This window comes from Bos indicus, chromosome 6 (genome assembly GCF_029378745.1).
Source record: "Bos indicus isolate NIAB-ARS_2022 breed Sahiwal x Tharparkar chromosome 6, NIAB-ARS_B.indTharparkar_mat_pri_1.0, whole genome shotgun sequence".
Classification (NCBI taxonomy): Eukaryota; Metazoa; Chordata; class Mammalia; order Artiodactyla; family Bovidae; genus Bos; species Bos indicus.
The window spans coordinates 94,243,506-94,263,594 of NC_091765.1; the positions used below are offsets into that span (position 1 = coordinate 94,243,506).

General features: G+C 35.9%; 1 protein-coding gene across 5 annotated transcripts in view; it reads left to right on the forward strand.

Moving 5' to 3' along the window:
- BMP2K (BMP2 inducible kinase) overlaps positions 1-20,089 on the forward strand; it is a 117,009-nt gene that overhangs the window by 46,952 nt on the left and 49,968 nt on the right. For all 5 annotated transcript variants that reach the window (XR_011567244.1, XM_070791643.1, XM_070791645.1 and 2 more), the window contains 5 exons: positions 3,022-3,140; positions 5,958-6,063; positions 11,470-11,612; positions 14,478-14,599; positions 16,809-16,890. Coding sequence is in view for 4 of the 5 variants with exons in the window: in XM_070791643.1 (XP_070647744.1) it covers positions 3,022-3,140; positions 5,958-6,063; positions 11,470-11,612; positions 14,478-14,599; positions 16,809-16,890 (572 nt within the window). In the remaining variant the exon portion in view is untranslated. The remainder of the gene's footprint in view (positions 1-3,021; positions 3,141-5,957; positions 6,064-11,469; positions 11,613-14,477; positions 14,600-16,808; positions 16,891-20,089) is intronic.

Genomic DNA, 20,089 nt, shown 5'->3' on the forward strand with positions numbered 1-20,089 from the left:
CAGAGGAGTCTGACAGGCTACAGGCCATAGGGTAGCAAATGAATTAGACACAACTTAGTGACTAAACAATAACAGCAACAACAACTTTCACATAGTTGACCAACAAAAATCATGTTTTATAGTTTCTTCTAAAACTAGTAATTAATCAAGAACTATGTATTACACTTGATTGTAATGTGATTCTGCTCCATTTTTGTACTCCACATATGGAATACTGTACAAGACAACTAACCAGAGTCAGGATCCCAGACTTTGTCCTGGTGTCACTTGGTGTTGTTTTCCATATTCTTTTAGCCCCTGTTATCTGTAAAGTGGAATTTAGGCCTTTAAGGTTTATTAGGTTAAAGATATTTCACAGGTGATGCTGTTTAATTCATTTTCTATCACATCAGGAAGCATGTAATGTCAATATTAATGCCAGTATTAGTGACCCCCAAATTTCTTCTGTGAAAAGAAATGCTTTTCCTTTTGATGCTTCGACACCATGTGAATATCCTATTTTTCATAAACCTTTCATGGATTTTAGCATACAGTGATGATCCTTGCAGAATCAGTTTCATAATATCATATTTCTCAGCTTTGATGCCTTTCTCACAATTCCATTGACAATCTCTGTCACTTGGGGAATGAGTAGGGTCCATCAGTGTGTTGGGCAAAAAAATGAGGATCTCAGTTACAGGAAACTGATAATGGTATCTAATTTTATGTCACTTTTGAAGTTGGATTTTCAGTTCTTTGGAAAGAAAATACTGATTAGGAGCTGAGAGACGTAATTAACAAATTATGTCTGATGAATTGACTTCTTGGTAGTGATTGGAAAATTTTTATACTTGTAATCAGGTTACGTCAAATAAATTAGTGCATGTTAGATTTCAGTTCAGTTCAGTCACTCAGTTGTGTCTGACTCTTTGTCACCCCATGAACTGCAGCACGCCAGGCCTCCCTGTCCATCACCAACTCCTGGAGTTTACCCAAACTCAGGTGCATTGAGTTGGTGATACCACCTAACCATCTCATCCTCTGTCGTCCCCTTCTCCTCCTGCCTTCAATCTTTCCCAACATCAGGGTCTTTTCAAATGAGTCAGCTCTTTGCATCAGGTGGCCAAAATATTGGAGTTTCACCTTCAACATCAGTCCTTCCAATAAACACCCAGGACCAATTTCCCTTAGGATGGACTGGTTGGATCTCCTTGCAGTCCAAGGGACTCTCAAGAGTCTTCTCCAACACCACAGTTCAAAAGCATGAATTCTTCTGCGCTCAGCCCTCTTTATAGTCCCAACTCTCACATCCATACATGACAACTGGAAAAACCATAGCCTTGACTAGACAGACCTTTGTTGACAAAGTGATGTCTCTGCTTTTTCATATGCTGTCTAGGTTGGTCATAACTTTCCTTCCAAGGAGTAAGCGTCTTTTAATTTCATGGCTGCAGTCACCATCTGCAGTGATTTTGGAGCCCCCAAAAATAAAGTCAACCACTGTTTCCACTGTTTTCCCATCTATTTCCCATGAAGTGATGGGACCAGGTGCCATGATCTTAGTTTTCTGAATGCTGAGCTCTAAGCCAACTTTTTCACTCTCCTCTTTCACTTTCATCAAGAGGCTCTTTAGTTCTTCTTCACTTTCTGCCATAAGAATTGTGTTATCTGCATATCTGAGGTTATTGATATTTCTCCTGGCAATCTTGATTCCAGCTTGTACTTCCTCCAGCCCAGCGTTTCTCATGATGTACTCTGCATGTAAGTTAAATAATGTTAGATGTTAGATTTAACAAGGGACTAAAAAATACCACCCCCCCTGCCCCACCACCCCTGCGCAGAGCACTTAGTTAATTCAAAAGTGACTTAACAGTTATGTTCTAAACACATTAATTACTTGTCCTCTGTCCATGGCAATTCTCCAGGCCAGAGTACTGGAGTGGGTAGCCATTACCTTCTCCAGGTATCTTCTCAACCCAGGGATCGAACCCAGGTCTCCTGAATTGCAGGTGGGTCCTTTACCAGCTGAGCCACAAGGGAAGCGTTGTTTTAGAAGGACAATCAAATTGATGAAAGTGACATAAAATATCCTATGCCAAAGTGAGTTTTAAAAACTTAAGGTGGAAATCTTTGTTTAAATGTAACAGAGGTAATTGTTCTTTAGAATACCTGTATATTTCAGATACTGATGCTTTCTCAGGTACAGTGAACAGACTGTGGCATAAATAATGAAGGCATTTGTTATCTAGCATGAGAGATCCCAAAGGCTTGTCTAATTCAGTAGCCTAACTATGTTAGTATTCTGGGTCATTTTTTTCTCTGATTCTTTTTTCCATCATAGCCACGTATGGTTGCCTTAGGTCTAAACATTACCGTCTTACACAACAAAATCCAAAAGCTCGAAGGAAGAGAAAGGCATTCTTCATAAAACTCTCTCCCCAACCCCCCCTTCCACCCCCCACCCCCTGGATGGAAAATCTTTCCTGCAACCCTCAGCAGACTTTCCCATATGTCCCATTAGCACAGTCAATCCTAAAACAGTTGCTGACAAGAGGAAATGAGGTTCTCGTTATCGCCTTAATACAATGTCAGTTCACCCCCTAGGAGTGGATGAGGGACCCACTCATGTGAGCCTGTTGGTGTTTTGTATCGGATCGTGTCAGTGTTTTGTCATCATGGAGAGGGGGAGGCTGATGGGTAGACTATCAGTAGTATATGCCAGATACAGTGATATAGTTATGTTGTAATATTTTCCATATCCCATATAAGGAATATTCCCATTCAGATGCTATTTTAATATTTTAGCCTTTAAAAGAGAAGCATGTAACCTGAGAAGCATATTATCCTATATGTGCTAGTTTGTGATTGGTATAGGAAGCCAGTGTTTTGGCTATAATTTAATATATTAGTTGCTTACTGTCCTTACTTTTGTGTTGTGTACAGTCACTTTGTTTCCCTCTGAGATTAAGCTCCCCAGTGATGTTACATAATTTTAGTGGTAGTTTCAAATTCTTTATATTTAATTGGTACTTGTTCTCGTAGGTGGCTTCTCCACTGTTTTCGTGGTGCGGACTCATGGTGGACACCGTTATGCATTGAAGCGAATGTATGTCAATAACACGACAGACCTCAACATTTGTAAAAGGGAAATTACAATTATGGTAAGTGAGACTAATTCCATTTGGAAAAACTTGTATTTTCTTTCAGTTTTGCAGCATAACATTAACCAGCTTTTAGGCAAGCTGCTTATTGGCTCACGCACATCTTGAAAACTTTTGAAGTGTACTCTTTAAAGCCACACTCAGGGCTAAATACAGCCAACTCCTGCCTCTTCTTCCTTGCTTTTAGAAGTTCAACAGGGAGGCTTCTCTGCTTTCTTTTTTTTTCTATTTAAAATACATTTTAATTATGGAATATTCTGAGGATCGAAAAATTGAGAGGACTGGTGAATACCCCTTCACCCCCTACTCAACTTAAGAATTAAAAGCTTACAGATACAGTTGAAGCCTTCTGTGTATTCCTCTCCAATGTCATCTTTATACTGTTATGCTCATCCAGAAAGAAGCCCTTATCCTGAATTTGGTGCTTACCATCCCCATGGGTATTTAATAAAAGTATGTGCTTGTATTCACAGGCAAAAGTTAGTTTTGCTTTTCATTTTAAAAGTCATGCTGTAGAATTGATATTTTTGTGTAGGTGTGTACTTTAGTTATGTGGTAAGGTATGCTTCAGTAAGGAAAAAATTTCTTCTTAAATATTAGGAAAAGTGAAAAATACTTTACTAGGCCATTAAAGAAAATTTCAGTAATTCAGTTAACTAGACTAACCAGTTCAAGGAAACTACAGAATAAAAGTTTCCTTTTTGTCTAGAGTTGCTTGTTGTCATCGCTCTGGGTAGTTTCTTATTCTTGTTCCCCACTCCTTCTCTCTGTTCTCCTCTGCTTCCTCCTCCTCATCCATTCTTTATCAAGTGCTAATATATATATATATATATTTAATGTTTTTGTTATATTGTGTCAAAATTCACACAATATGCATTTTAAAATTCACACTTTAAAGTGAACAATTAAGTGGTATTGAACGCATTCACAGTGTGTGTACAGACTGCTCCTGTTGTTCCAAAGCATTTCATCCCTCCAGGAGGAAACGCCTGCCCATGAAGCAGTTACTCCCCATCCCACTCTTGTTAAAGGCCTGGCAACCACCCAGTCTATGCTATGTCTCTATGGATTTGTGTCTTTTGGATATTTTATATCCATGGAATCATGCAGTATGTGACCTTTTGTGTCTGGCTTCTTTTCACTTAGTATATTTTTAAGATTCATCCACATTGTAGCACTTATTAGCACTTGATTCCTTTTTATGGCTGAATAATATTCCATAATATATGCTATGCATATATATCAACATTTGTTTATTCATCTATTGATGGACTTTTAAAAAACCATTGTGATGGTCATTTGGACTCTGTACTTTTGGGCTATTGTGATTGTTGCTATATATATGTATATATATGTATTTGAGTATTTATTTTCAGTTCATTTGCTATATATCTAAGAGTGGAATTGCTGGGTCATACGATAATTCCATGTGTAACTTTTTAAGGAACCATTAAACTGTTTTCTACAGCAGTTGATCCATTTTATATTCACACTAGCAGTGTAGGAGGGTTCTAGTTTTTTCACTTCCTTGTAGACGCTTGTTATTGTCAGTCCTCCCCAACTGCTAAGAGGGAGATTTTCTTATTCTGGATCAACATCTCTATCAACACACATGTGGTTTGATCCTTTGTGTTTTAAGACAGGCACATTTATACAATATGACTTACCTGAATTCTGCTTTTATCGTCCCTATCCCTCAGCTAGACTAGAGTTGATTAGACTTTGAGACTTGCTTTTTTTCAGGTAAGGCTGTCACAGAGGGAAAAGATTTACTCTGAGATAACAGGAAACCTTAGAATGTTTTCTAGCTTGAGCCCAGATACGTTACTATTATATTGTAATAGTTCCTTCAATAGAATTTGTTTAAGTTTGAGATATATAAGACGTAGTCATCATCAATCTCAGTTAACACTCAGATCTTATGCTTTGAAAGAAGATAGTTTGGTAAGATGAGCAGTTGTCTTCCAACTGTTTTTTGATGACTAATCCTCCATTATTTATGTTTATTTGTGAATTATTCACATGTTCAACTGCCATTAGCTAACATCTCAAATTATATTGCATAGTTAAAACTAGATTTTTTTCTTTAATGATAGTGGATGCAATTTATTTTAAACAGAATTCTTTAAGAGTTTTAAAATTTAAAGACAAAATGAATTTAGATAATTTTTGTTTTTAACCTTATTGTATATTGATGATTGTTTTATACTAGGAGCAAAGTGTCAGATTTCCCATTTTCTTCTTATTTCCTTGTACTCATTATGCTAGTACTATATTTAATCTATAGTTTCTTTATAGGAATCCTATTTAGCTACTTGTTTATTTTTTAGGTTATTTAGTTGAAAGTACGTACATTCATAAATTCTTTTAACTAGGTGGATATAAATTGCAGTCTCTTGCAGAGAAAACAGACAAATAAGAGTATAGTTGTTAGTTTATGAACTAACAATTCATATTTTTAAATAAAATATGAATTTAAAATACCATATAAAATCTGGTATTTTATTCTTGAGTCCCAAAGTGCTATCTTGTGTATTCACTTTGGAAGAGTATTGTTTTGAATGAACAAAAGTGATGTCTTTCATCTCTATTGAGTTTAAAAATGAGTATTCATTAACTTTCTATTAGAAAATGACAGTCATGTGTAACTAAACTTTCCATTGAAACTGCAGAAAATTTTTTAAACATGTCACATTCCATACTTAAATCTTAATTTTGGAAATTCTTTAAATATATTAGTTTAAACTTCAAATCATTAACAATAGATGTTTAAAATACATGTTTTCCAGTTTTTAAAATTTTGTTTATTTTTTGCAGAAAGAGCTATCTGGTCACAAAAATATCGTGGGTTATTTGGACTGTGCTGTAAATTCAATTAGTGATAATGTATGGGAAGTGCTTATCTTAATGGAATATTGTCGAGGTAAGTATTTCTCTGCATTTGTTTTATGCCAAAAGAATTTGTTCATAAAATGGGTTATTAGGTGTCTTGGTCTCTCCCTGGGCAGCTGTTATCTAATTCTGGACACTCATTGCACCTCAGCTTTAATTATTTGCCTAATTAAGAAATGCTGTTGAAAAATAATTTATACTATTATTGCTTTGGTGATATGAGCACATGTAAATGGACAAATAGAAAAATGCCTTTGGGTTTAAAATAGGAAATCTAAGCAATCACATTTCCTGATCCCTGTACATTTCATTTACAGCCTAACCAGGAAGAACATGCTGTGTCCGTATTAGTATTATACTGTGTTATCCTTGAGCGTATTGAGTATAATAAATTTAAAGGATACATTTTGATCTATAATTTTTATAAATTTATGTGGTCTTTTGTAAACATCAGAAGATAGAAAACTACTTTTTATTTGGATTTAATGTGGTATTTTCAAAGAAATATTTACTTCTAGCATATGCTTAAGAATTAAAGTCTTGACTTTTTTTTTTAAACTTTAACATGTGTGAAGGGGTCAATTAGTCACTTTCCTGCAAACTTGCCTTCTTCCCCCCACTCACACCTGGCCCCCCCAGACTGTAACTGGCAGATTGGGTTCTAGGGAGACCTGTTTTATATTTAGATTCTCTTAAGACAGTTATGCAGAGAAGGCAATGAATGGCAACCCACTCCAGTGTTCTTGCCTGGAAAATCCCATGGACTGAGGAGCCTGGTGGGCGGCCGTCTATGGGGTCGCACAGAGTCAGACGCGACTGAAGCGACTTAGCAGCAGCAGCAGCAAGACAGTTATGATTGTTAACTATCATACCAGGAATTCTGGTCAGTTCCTGAAGTTTGGAAGAGGAGGAGGATGGTGATAGTAATTGAAAAGATTTAGTCTTATTTTACTCCAGTCTTGTAAGAAGGGAAGGACAGAGGAAAATGAAGTGAATCAGTATTATAATATCTATTGTGATATGTTTGTAACTTACATAAACAATTAGATATTTTTGTGATCGTTCTTCCTTATTTTTATCTTTTCTACTGTAAAGCATTATGATCCCTTGAAGGAGACAATACTGATTTTCCTTACTTTCCTGAATTCTAGCATTTAAGATACTAATTCTTAGCTCGATTAGAGTTGACTAATAGCCCTTGACTATTGATAACTTTTTAAAAATAATTGAACATAATCATAACCCTGAATGAGTTTAATTAAAATTGTCATTCAGAGGACATTTGAAAAGGGGAACCAAATGAGCTTCAGTTTTTAAGGAAGTGAGTATTTGGGGAGGGGGGCAATGGTACAGTCTGTGGCAGATGAAATTTAATTATCTTGTAAAAAATAAAGTCGTATCAGCATTTAAATAAGATGGTAGGTTGCACTGTTTGGCATTTTAAATTAAATGGTAATGAGTGCAATCTCAGAGATATGAAGATTGTTGAGGCCAGAAAAATGGTGACTGTTTAAATTTTAATCATGAAATTGGGCAGAGGATAAAAGTTTTGTTTAGGGGATGATATCTGTTTGAAAAATATGTGAAGATCTGGAAGTTACCCACATCTTACTTTAAAAGACGTTCAGTCTTCGGCAATATTTGCTTTTAGGATATGATTTTTAAATTTTTCATTAGAATAATTTTACTTCATGTCTTATTGTTGCTCAGTTGTTTCTGACATTTTGCGATCCCATGGACTGAAGCACACCAGGCTTCCCTGTCCTTCACTGTCTCACAAGAGTTTGCTCAAACTCATGTCTCTTGAGTTGGTGCTATCATCCAACCATCTCATCCTCTGTCGTCCCCTTCTCCTCCCGCCTTCACTCTTTCCCAGCGTCAGGATCTTTTCCAGTGAACGAGTCAGCTCTTTGCATCAGGTGGCCAAAGTACTGGAGTTTCAGCTTCAGCATCAGTCCTTCTTATGAATATTCAGGGTTGATTTCCTTTAGGATTGACTGGTTTGATTCCCTTGCTGTCCAAGGGACTCTCGAGAATCTTCTCCAGCACCACGGTTCAAAGGCATCAATTCTTCGGGCTCAGCCTTTTTTATTGTCCAGCTCTCACATCTGTACATGACTACTGGAGAAACCACAGCCTTGACTGTTTGACATTTGTGGGCAAAGTAACGTCTCTACTTTTTAATACGTTGTCTGTTTAGAAGACTTCGGTTTTGAATAATTAAATTTCATTTGTTTCTACATTTGAAGTGTAGCTCAGATAGAGCTTTTAGCTTTTTATGGGAACTTAGATTTTGTGATTCAGGGCTTCTAACCCAAAGATCTCTAAAGGGAAAAAATACTCTTTGTTTAAAATTTATTCTACTCATTGAAACATTGAAAGTTTGCAAGAGGCAGAATGAATTCAAGGGTATGATTTCTTTAACTGTGAACTGATAGTTGAATAACGTGAATGTTGTTGTTCAGCTGCTAAGTTGTGTCCGACTCTTTGTGACACCATGAACTACGCATGCCTGGTTTCCCTGTCCTTCACCATCTCCTGGAGTTTGCTCACGTTCATGTCCATTGAATCGGTGATGCTGTCTAACCATCTCATTCTCTGCTGCCCTCTTCTCCTCTTGCCCTCAATCTTTCCCAGCATTAGGGTCTTTTCCAGTGAGTTGACTCTTCATATCAGGTGGCCAAAGTATTGGAGCTTCAGCATCAATCCTTTGAATGAGTATTCAGGATTGATTTCCTTTAGGATTTACTGGTTTGATTTCCTTGCAGTCCAAGGGACTCTTAAGAGTGTGTGTGTGTGTGTGTGTGACTTGCTCAGTCATGTCTGACTTGTGACCACATAGACTGTAGCCAACCAGGCTCCTTTGTTCGTGGAGTTCTTCCAGGCAAGAATACTGGAATCTGTAGCCATTCTCTTCTCCAGGGGATCTTCCTGACTTAGGGATCAAACCCAGGTCTCCTGCATTGCAGGCAGATTTTTTTCCCATCTGAGCCATCAGAGAAGCTTGAATAATATGAATAAACACCAATAAACCACTTCTTTTACTGTTTAATTTTTGCGTAAAATGAACCAGGACATTTGACAAAGTATGGAGAAAATTGCTTCATAGTCAGATGCCTCAGTCTTATATGAGATACTTTGAACAGATTATAACCAAATAGACCTGAGTTTTCTCAAAATTGAGGATTCATGGGCAAAATTAATGTTTTTTCCCTCTGCTTTAAAGTTCTAAGGAAAAACTAGCTATTTCAGAAAACATACGAGAATGCTGTTTAGATAGTAATAATAGAAGGAACAAGTGTGTATGCCCCTTCTTCAGTTCAGTCACTCAGTCGTGCCCGACTCTTTGTGTCCCCATGGACTTCAGCACACCAGGCTTTCTGTCCATCACCAACTCCCAGAGCTTGCTCAGACTCATGTCCATCAACTTGGTGATGCTGCCCAACCATCTCATCCTGTGTCATCCCCTTCTCCTCCTGCCTTCAACTTCCGAGCATTGGGGTCTTTTCCAATGAGTCAGTTCTTTGTACCAGGTGGCCAAAGTATTGGAGTTTCAGCTTCAGCATCAGTCCTTCCAGTGAACATTCAGAACTGATTTCCTTTGGGATTTGATCTCCTTGCAGTCCAAGGGACTCTCAAGAGTCTTGTCTAACATACAGCTTGAAAGCATCAATTCTTCGGCACTCAGCTTTCTTTATAGTCCAACTCTCACATCTATGTATGACTACTGGAAAAAACATAGCTTTGACTAGAGGGACCTTTGTTGGCAAAGTAATGTCCCTGCTTTTTAATATGCTGTCTAGGTTTGTCATAGCTTTTCTTCCAAGGAGCAAGTGTCTTTTCATTTCATGGCTTCTATCACCATCTGGAATGATTTTGGAGCTCCCCAAAATAAAGTCTGTCACTGTTTCCATTGTTTCCCCATCTATTTACCATGAAGTGATGGGATCGGATGCCATAATCTTAGTTTTTTGAATGTTGAGTTTTAAGCCAACTTTTTTACTTCTCTTTCACTTTCATCAAGAGGCTCTTTAGTTCTCCTTCACTTCCTGCCATAAGGGTGGTGTCATCTGCATATCTGAGGTTACTGATATTTCTCCCGGCAGTCTTGATTGCAGCTTGTGCTTCATCCAGCCCAGCGTTTCTCATGATGTACTCTGCGTATAAGTTACATAAGCAGGGTGACAATATGCAGCCTTGATGTTCTCCTTTCCCGATTTGGAACCTGGTGTTGTTCCATGCACCTTCTTACACATCACAAAATAACAGACATTCATTTATTCAAACTTATTAAAAGAAAGTTTCAAACTTAAACACAAGCTTGCCTTTTTAAATTTCCAAACTTTATTTAGGTTAGAATGTTTTCTGAATGAATCATGTATTTGTATTCTGAGAATATGATAGTAAACTTTCTCTTAGTATAAGAATTGTCACCATTATGATATCAGTTATTGTAGTCCACTCAATACTTATTTAACGACTCTCTCAGGGCTTGTTGGTGTGGCTGTTTGACTTTGCTAAGTTACTCTGCCCTGGTAAGTTATCTCTTAACCTGGTTTAGAACATGACTCTTATACATCTCTTTTTCTCTCTTGAGATTCCTCCACCCCCCAGTCAAGGAGATCGTTTCAAAATCAGATCAGGAAGTTTTCTTGATTCTCAAGATAAAATCTAAAATTTCTCTCTCTCATCAGTATCATCTTATTTTACTCTCTTCTTGATGCTTTCTAGACCATACTCACATTGGTTCTCTTTTAGTTATTCAAAATCATCAAACTCTTTCCCAAACTAGAGGCCTTTTTACATGTCACTTGCTGTCACTAGGGTGTTCTCCTAAATCTCTGCCAGGTTAATTTGTAATTAACCTTCAGTTTAAACATAAATAATCACTTCCTTAGATAGGCCTTCTCTGCCAGTCTCTTCTTCCTATCTTTTACCAATTTAAATTTGGGTTTTTCTTATACTATCCTTGTTGTATGTAACTTTGATAAATACTTATGTGTGTGATTATTTAGTAATTTATCTCTGCCTTCAGTTACAAATTTTGTGATAGTAGAGACTATTTTCGTTCACTATGTTTACCCCCAAAATTAGCATAGTTGAATAACTGTTGCTTCAAATTTATGATGCCGTCAGTTACAAGGTACATCTTGATTTTGGAATTGTTAAAATGTTAAAATATGGCCAATGGTATTAGCAGAACATCAGTTATTTGAAATGAGAACATCAGATGTTCTCATTTCAAAGATGAAAAAAGTGAAAAAAAAAAGTATGTCATTGAATCAACAGAATATGGTGTATAATAAGCATCCTTACAGGAAAATTATTAAAAAGCCAGTTTCCCATTACCTGAGACCATAAAGTCATTTCTTAATTTCTTTGTCTGTGGTAGTCTTCGTTTATTAAAAATGTCATCAAAATTACTTTTTTTGGTTAGCTGGGCAGGTAGTGAATCAGATGAATAAGAAGCTGCAGACTGGCTTTACAGAAGCAGAAGTGTTACAGATATTCTGTGATACCTGTGAAGCTGTTGCAAGGTTGCATCAGTGTAAGACTCCGATAATTCACCGGGATCTCAAGGTATGAACTTCAGACTCCTTATGGATTACTGCCTTTTAAACTTTGGAGTTAAAATGTCCTTGGACTGTCTTCATCTAAAGCAGTTCTTGTACCAGGACTGACATCGGTCTCTCCATTCTCTGCTGCGTTTCCTGAGGCCATGTAGAGACTGACTCTAGAATTGAAACTGTGCTTTCCATGACCCTGACAGTTTCTCGCATGGTTGTAGAGATGGATTTTGTACTGCCTACTCTGCTTCTGTTGTACTGAGCAGGCTTCTTTAAAAGGTTTCATATGAACAAGAATATGAACGTCACTGACGCAGGTTGGATGTCTCTCCACACTGTCCTTCCAACACTCCTCCTGTTTCCTATAATTCATTTTAAGCATCAAGGAATTTTCCAGAGATATTGGAGCTCACTGTAAATGGGTCTCTTTACTGATTTATTTATAATTCACTACAGTTTTAGATAATTTCTTATAATTTGGTGGTGATTGTCACTTTAAGGTTACTTTGTCTTTCATATTCATGGAATCTGACCTTTCGTATATGGTACCCACCTGTTACACTGGAAAAAGTGCCCAAAGGGGGTTGAATATTCCTGGAATTATATTGCTTGAGCTATCACTACATTCTTTAGAAACATAGGTGTCTTCTTTGATACTTGCAAACACTAGGATTACAAAAATTCCTCTTCCTGAAATGTTCTATGCCCAGATATCCCAAGGTAAACCTTTCCCCCACTTCAAGTTCACTCAGATTCACTTTCTCAGAGTCCTGTGCTAGTACCACTGTATTTATAATTACAACATAATCTTTCCCTTTTCTACTTGTTCTACTGTTTATTATTATTTGTCAGTTTCTCAGATACTATGTAATTTGCTTATGTATTAAGACTATTGTTTTATTTTCTGTCCTCATCCATTGGAGGGTAAGCTCTCTGTGAGCAGGGATTTCTCTCTTTTGTTATGATGTATCCAAGCATTTAGTACAGTGTCTGGCACATAACAGAGTCTCAGTAAATATTTACTGAATGAATGAATCCCAGTTCTGACTTATTCTTGGGCTTCCCAGGTGCCACTAGTGGTAAAGAACCTGCCTGCCAGTGCAGGAGACATAAGAGAGGTGGGTTTGATCCCTGGGTTGGGAAGATCCCCTGGAGGAAGGCATGGCAACCCACTCCAGTATTCTTGCCTGGAGAATCCCCATGGACAGAGGAGCCTGGCAGGCTATAGTCCATAGGGTTGCAAAAAGTGAGACACGACTGAAGCAGTTGAGCACTTAGCACATACAGCTTTGAAAAGTGATAATAAAATGCTCTTAAGATACAAGAAAATAGAAGATGTTACTCATAATATAGGTTGTTAACCATGAAAGCATCTTTTAGGGAAACTTATGCTAAAGAATACAAACTTAAGGTAAGATCACAGTGTTTGACTCCTCATCTGTCACTTAATTTGGATAATCAGTGTAGCATCTTTCATTTCAGTTCTTCTGGATATGTAGCTCTTTTATATTTTCCCTAATAATTTGGTCAGATGTTTTTGTGCTATTTTAGCTCATTAACTTTTTTAATGTAAAGTTGATGTTTTCAGCCAGGTCTTCCTTGGCTTTAAAACAAAGTCATTGAATTGCATACTTTTATATAGACCATATTGAATAGAGTTAGTTCTTTTTACATGTGGAAATTTATTCATACCTGCTTAAGTAGCTTTTTTTAAGTAGATTTCTTGTATAAATCTTTATTTTTTACAAGTATGTTTAAAAGTAAACTAAAATGAAATATAGAATAAAAATTATAAAGAAACTAATGTATTTTGGTAGTGTGGAGAGAAATTTAGTTACTCATTCAAGGCTATATCATAAAAATACTGTAAAAAAGTTAATAATAGTGTCATTTATTGAATGCTTACCTTGTATCAGTTGTATTCTAAGCTTTTTACATGTTTTAATACATTCAGCTTTTACAGTTTTTACAACAATGTCATGTAGCAGATGTTATTTCCCCCAGTTTATAGGTAAGGAGACTGAAGCACAGAGTGGTTAAGCAAATTGTCCAGGGTACATGTGGTAATAAGTAGCACAGTTGGGCTGTGAACCCACACTCTCCTGTTTTAGAAACTGTGCACATAACTTTAAGTTATTACGACTGCGATCTCTTAAGTTAAGACACAAAGTTAGATCTGTGTTTTTCAGTGTAATGTTTTAGATAAAAATGGAGTTAGGAGTTAATCAGAGGTAGAATTGGAATGGTTTATGTTTTTTCTGTAGAAAAACTGAAGTGTCAGAAAAGAAGGAAATTGGAGGTAGGGTATAGGCTCACTCCCACTAGCTGTTCTCTCTTATCGAAGCAGTTATAGAGAGGACTTACAGTTACTGAGGGCTTCCCAGATGGCTCAGTGGTAAGGAATCCAGCTGCTAATGCAGGAAACGCAGATTTGATTCCTGAGTTGGAAAGATCCCCGGGAGAAGGAAATGGCAACCACTCCAGTAGTCTTGCCTGGGAAATCCCATGAACAGTGGAGCCTGGCAGGCTACAGTCCATAGAGTCACAAATCGTCAGACACAACTTAGTCACTCAACGTGTTACAACAAAAAGGGTTACTTGACTCTTGCAAAAGTTATCCTGGGTTGGAAGAAGCACTCCTCTGTTCTTAGTGAGAGAAGCAGTAGATAAAGTAACATGTATTTTTGTTCTGAATCATTTGTCCTTTCTCACAGTTTGAGGTACCTTCTCTCTCTATATACTTGTGTATGTGTATGTGTAGGGGTGTGTGTGTATGTATATAAAACAAGTCCTTTGGTGTTTATTGTGTCAAATCATTGTTGTAAAAAGACAATTTCACTTAGAAAATACTACTAATTACTGATTTTCTTTTCTGAAGGTAGAAAATATTTTGTTGAATGATGGTGGAAACTATGTACTTTGTGACTTTGGCAGTGCCACAAATAAATTTCTTAATCCTCAAAAAGATGGAGTTAATACAGTAGAAGAAGAAATTAAAAAGTAAGTGTTAATTTTGTTTTGTCTCATGAGGATTTTAGGTAACTTGAGTCTGTGACCAGCTTTGCTAGCTTAAACTTTAGGTATTCCATTAATAGATCTCTTTAAGATATTTCTGTGTGATATAATTGATTAGTTTACATCTCATCTAGTTCAATAGGAAATACATTTTACCATGGAAGCAAACTTTCATCTACATTGTAAACAAATTAGTCAAATTTAACAAATTTGTTAAATAAGCTGTAGTAATTAGTGGACTCATTAAAGGGAGTTTGAAGTTATTATTGAGTTCAATTAAACATCTTTGTGTTTATTGATACTGAGTGAGGATTTGTGCTTGTTAGGAAAAATATTTAAACTTTGACCTTGTATTTACTATTAAGAAGTTGATATTATTGCATTGAAAACTGTGTGGAAAACTTGTTACTTTCTAATGCTGTTTTGGAGAACTCTTTGGTAGAAATATAAATCATATCTGCCTTATGTTTTCTTAACCTTGTATTTTCCATGGTTGCTAGAGTATTGTAAGGACTTTTCCCTGGCTTTTCTGTTTTCTAGTTTTAGAAAATAGTACTGTTTGTAAATCTTTGATCATCTTAATAAAATGAAGCAGAATGCAGAAAGATCTGTAAGAATAAGATTTTCTAAGTAGCTCCCTTTTTCTAAGTTACTTTTCTTCACTTCCTCACAGATTCTCGCTTGTTTAAGGCTACCTATGAGCTTTTGTTTGAACTACGACATGTATTTTGAAATAGGCTCAAATAGAGCAGTGTTCTTGCCTGGAGAATCCCAGGGACAGGGGAGCCTGGTGGGCTTCCGTCTGTGGGGTCGCACAGAGTCAGACACGACTGAAGCGACTTAGCAGCAGCAGCAGCAGCAGAGCTGATCTTACTCTGGTCCATTTGTATAAAACTATGGTTTTCTAGACTTGTGTATTTCTACTCAGGAACAGCCTCTGATGGTTATGTTAAGATTTCATAAAAACAAATTCCTTAGTAAACATATAAACATCCTGAAGAACACCAGAACAATGAAGTATTGAATTGGCTTCTTGTGGGTATATGTATATACATATAATTTTAAAAGTTACTGGGTTGTGATATATAATGACTGTTACAGAATTCTGCTCAAGCATCTTTGGCTTGCTGAAAGTTTAATTTTTTGCTGTTCAGATCTGAAGTATAGCTTAAGTTTAGCAGAATTGTACACTAGTGATGAACGTAATAAGCTCATGGGTTCTTGTACTTAGTGGCTCACAGGAATTAATGGTCTAATTGTCTATTCAGTTAACAGGGTGTACAACATATTAGACACTGTTGTTGATGCTACAGTATAGCAGTGAACAAAAAAAAAGGCCTGTCCTTATGTAGTTTATATTCTGGTTTCTTAGATCACTCCTCTGTAGTAGTATCATTCAGAATGTATCACAGTTAGGGTGATTTGAAAAAAAATAAGATGGTAGAATATTGAGTTTTAAGATACTTCATGTAAAATAAAACATAAAAGCACTTAAAGTGAATCTTAAATTATGCCATAATACAGGAATTCCTTGATATTCTAATAATTTCTCCCATGAAATTGAGCAATACTTTGTCCTGTTCATAGTGGATTTGGAGTTTTTATACTTGTAAATATTTATTCACCGTATCTTTTAATTCCAGACTACTTATGCTAACAGTTTTGGAAGTGTACTTAATGTAATTAATAATTAATTATGACAATTAGATTACTTTTAAAAGAATAATTATAAAAACAAACCTCGAGGACATTTACTGCCATGTGTAAGGAATTATGTTAGGATTCATAAAAGCAAACTGCTTAATAAACATATAAATTAATTTTTTGAGAGGGTAGAAGTTTTACTTTTAAATTAGTTGACTAAAATATTTTGATAAGGATATTTTTATAGTTAAATTGTATTATTTCATCTAAGAAATTCAAGGAAAACCATGTTTCCAGTACATTGTCTTTATTTAATTTTTTCTATTAAAAATTGTGTTTATTATTAAAGATGCAATTGCACTTGTTGAATAAAAACGTGTATAATGCTTTGTATTGTTTAATCCTTGATGGGCTTTTAATGAGCTTTTAAAATAGTATTATTTCTCTATAATGTTATTGAACCTAAAAGTTTTTGTAGTATTTTATGTAGAAACAATGTAGTATGTCTTTTTTTTTATATCTCCACTCCATTTTACTTATTTACTGCCAGGTATACAACTCTGTCATACAGAGCCCCTGAAATGATCAACCTTTATGGAGGGAAGCCTATCACCACCAAGGCTGATATCTGGGTAAGGCCAAGAAAGGCTGACATTTTCACTAACCAAATTAACAAAATCTGAGTTCAGTTGATTATCTTCCCCCTGTCCTCCACAAGGTTATTTCCTAATAAGTAGAAGAGAGTGGTGGACAGTAAAGCTTACTAATAGCAGAAGAAAAATATTAGCACATACCTTCTTGATCCGGAGATGGAAAACTTAGGTATAAAAAAGCAAGTAAACAGTTTCCACATAATGCAACTTTTTACCACAGTATTTTTTAGAATTTAAATTATATATGATTGTTAAAATTTTTTTGATTTGAGTGCAGTTTTGGAAAAGCTGGCCATAACTCTTAACTGGTTATGCTTATAATTTTCTCAAGTATTTTAGGATCTTTTTAGTGGAAACTAACATGAGTAAAATTTTTTAAAAAATATAAACATACCATTGACTAACCTCTGTATATTGAGGTTCTTTAGCATCTATATCTAGATTAAATTATTGAGGTATAACATGTTTCTATGGCTTCCCTGGTGGCTCAGATGGTAAAGAATCTGCCTGCAGTGCAGAAGACCCAGGTTCAATCCCTGGGTCAGGAAGATCCCCTGGAGAAGGAAATGGCAACCCACTCCAGTATTCTTGCTTGGAGAATTCCATGGATGGAGAAGCCTGGGGGTCTACAGTCCAGGGGGTCTCAAAGAATTGGACACGACTGAGTAACTAACAAACACATGTTTCTATAGAGTTGAACTTTATGTTAGAATGTCAATACCTCTTTTGAGGTTATTTCATAAGTAAAATGTGTTTTGTCTGTATTTAATAAACTGGCAGGAAACTATTTTAAATGTGAATTCATTTAAATTTAACAAGCATTCAGCCATATCTGCCACCAGTGGCCATATTAGGAATTGAGGAAAAACATTCAGAAGTATTTCTAGAGTTTACAAGAAAAGTCATTTGGTTTCATTTTAAAGCATAATATTTAGAAAGCAGTCAAGCGTAACGGGTGAAACCAGAGTATCTTCTTGGTGCTCCTCGCCTGGCCAGAATTTTTATAGAGATTGGGAAGTATTCTTGCAAGGTAATAAAAAAAGAGTATCTACAATATTTTTCCCTCTGTCTACTAATATATACTTTTTCATCAGTGGTTCTTAAATCTTGTGGTAGTTGAATTTTTAACCATATATGTAATTTAATGAAACCACAGATAGGTTTGATTTAGTTAATTTGCTCCTGCTTACAGATCCCCAGCTTGTATGACTCAAATTCAGTTGGTTCTTCTCAGCATTGACATTTGATTCATTAAATGGCTATAGTAAATGGCTTGTAGTATAATATAGAAAACAAATTCAGTTGAATCTTAATTTATAAAATGAAGGTATTAATGAGAGGAGGTGATTGTGGAAGTCTTTTCCTGGCCTAATTTTGTGACTAGTGTTGAAACCCACATTACCTAAAAGTATTTCAACAGTGGAGGAAACAAGACTCATACCTTAACTACTGTTTTGAAATCATCAAGGGTTGGTTTTTAAAAAGTCTTTTAAGAACATGTTTGTTACCCAGTGTCTTAACAAAAAGGAGGGAGTCTTTTTTTGTTTTTCCCCAGGCTTAGAATTTGTGCCAGGATGGCTAAATTGTCAGTGATAGGTGGCTCAGTGGTAAAGAGTACATCTGCTAATGCAGGAGACATGAGTTTGATCCCTGGGTCAGGGAAGCTCCCCTGGAGAAGGAAATGGCAACCCACTCCAGTATTCTTGCCTGGGAAGTCCCATAGACAGAGGAGCCTGGAGGGCTGCAATCCATGGGGTCACAAAAGAGTCGGACATAATTTAGCAACTAAACAGCAATAAGTTTAAAATGTATTCCATTTACAGGTTAGTTATATGGAGTAGCATTTCTGTAATGGGTAACTGGATATAGCTGTGGGATGACAAATAGATACTCAAAGATAAAAAAGAAGCCAGAAAAATTATCAGAAAACAGAATGTATATTTATATGCTTGACAGAGATAGAGTTTTAATTTCCATGATACCATTTTTATGCTTGTCATAGCTCAGATGAAATGCCTACAACATTTTAGGTGTGAATTTGAGACTATTCAGAAAAAAAAAATCAGTTCATAGCAGTTAAGAGCTATATTTTGATCTTATTTCAGAATAGTATTTAGAGAGTTACGATATTGAGGTTAAAGTATTCATTTAGCATGTGTATTTTGGAGAAATTTATTTTTTACTTTGAAATTTCTACTGTAGGTTATTTTTATCCTGAGAACTAGGATGCTGATTTTATTGACCAATAGGAAATTCAGTGAGAGATGCTTCATGTTACCATTTAATGGGGAAAATGGAAGATGGTGATACTCAACCCTCAAAATGAGGTCATTCATTCCCTCCTGTTTCCTGAACAGTTCTCATTGTATCAAATGGAAAAAGAGGGAAATGCCTTTGGTGTGAAAAAAATTAGGACACCTCCTTGTGTTCATACTCTGTGAAGTGGAGTGTTTTAGATGAATGTTTTTGAAGTACACTGGCATTGCTATCTAAAATTGTTACCTGGGAACTCCCACAACATATACTCTTAACAAAAGACACATTACTGAAGGTTTGATTGACAAGATAAAACTGGCTAAAAGGCAGATCTCCTTTGCCTCACTCTCATCTGGGCAGAAGAAAGGTGTAATTTAATGCAGATATTACACCATTAATAGTCATTTTTTTAGTGCTGTTAAGGAAGCCTTATGCTCAATTTGCAGTATAGAAGCTGAGAATATCTTCCTTAGAGAAAAATGCATCATAAATTTTTTAAAGCCACATTGAACTCGTTACTTCCATTCAGAATCTTTGTAGTTTTGTTAGTCACATAGTAAATAATCTAGTAATGTTTTTGAGCTAATATATTGAAATTTCTAGAGTCTTTAAACTTTTTTCATTAAAGGACTATTGTAATATTGAAAATAATGTTTTATAAATTAATACTGTTGAACTCAGAAAGGTAATTCTGTATTTTGTCATCTTTGTAGCAGTTATAACTAGTGTATTTGTTAACTGGCTTGCCAGGTTGCTGTGTGAAGAAAAAGCCAACAAAGGAAAGCTGATGTGCTAGTGTTTAGATAGGCTAGATTTCAGTTATGGCTAATGTAACTGTATAGTAACTACTGGATAATTTTATATAATCAATTAAGAGTTAGAATTGTCCCTTACACTCATAACGCTTTGTAGGCGACACTTC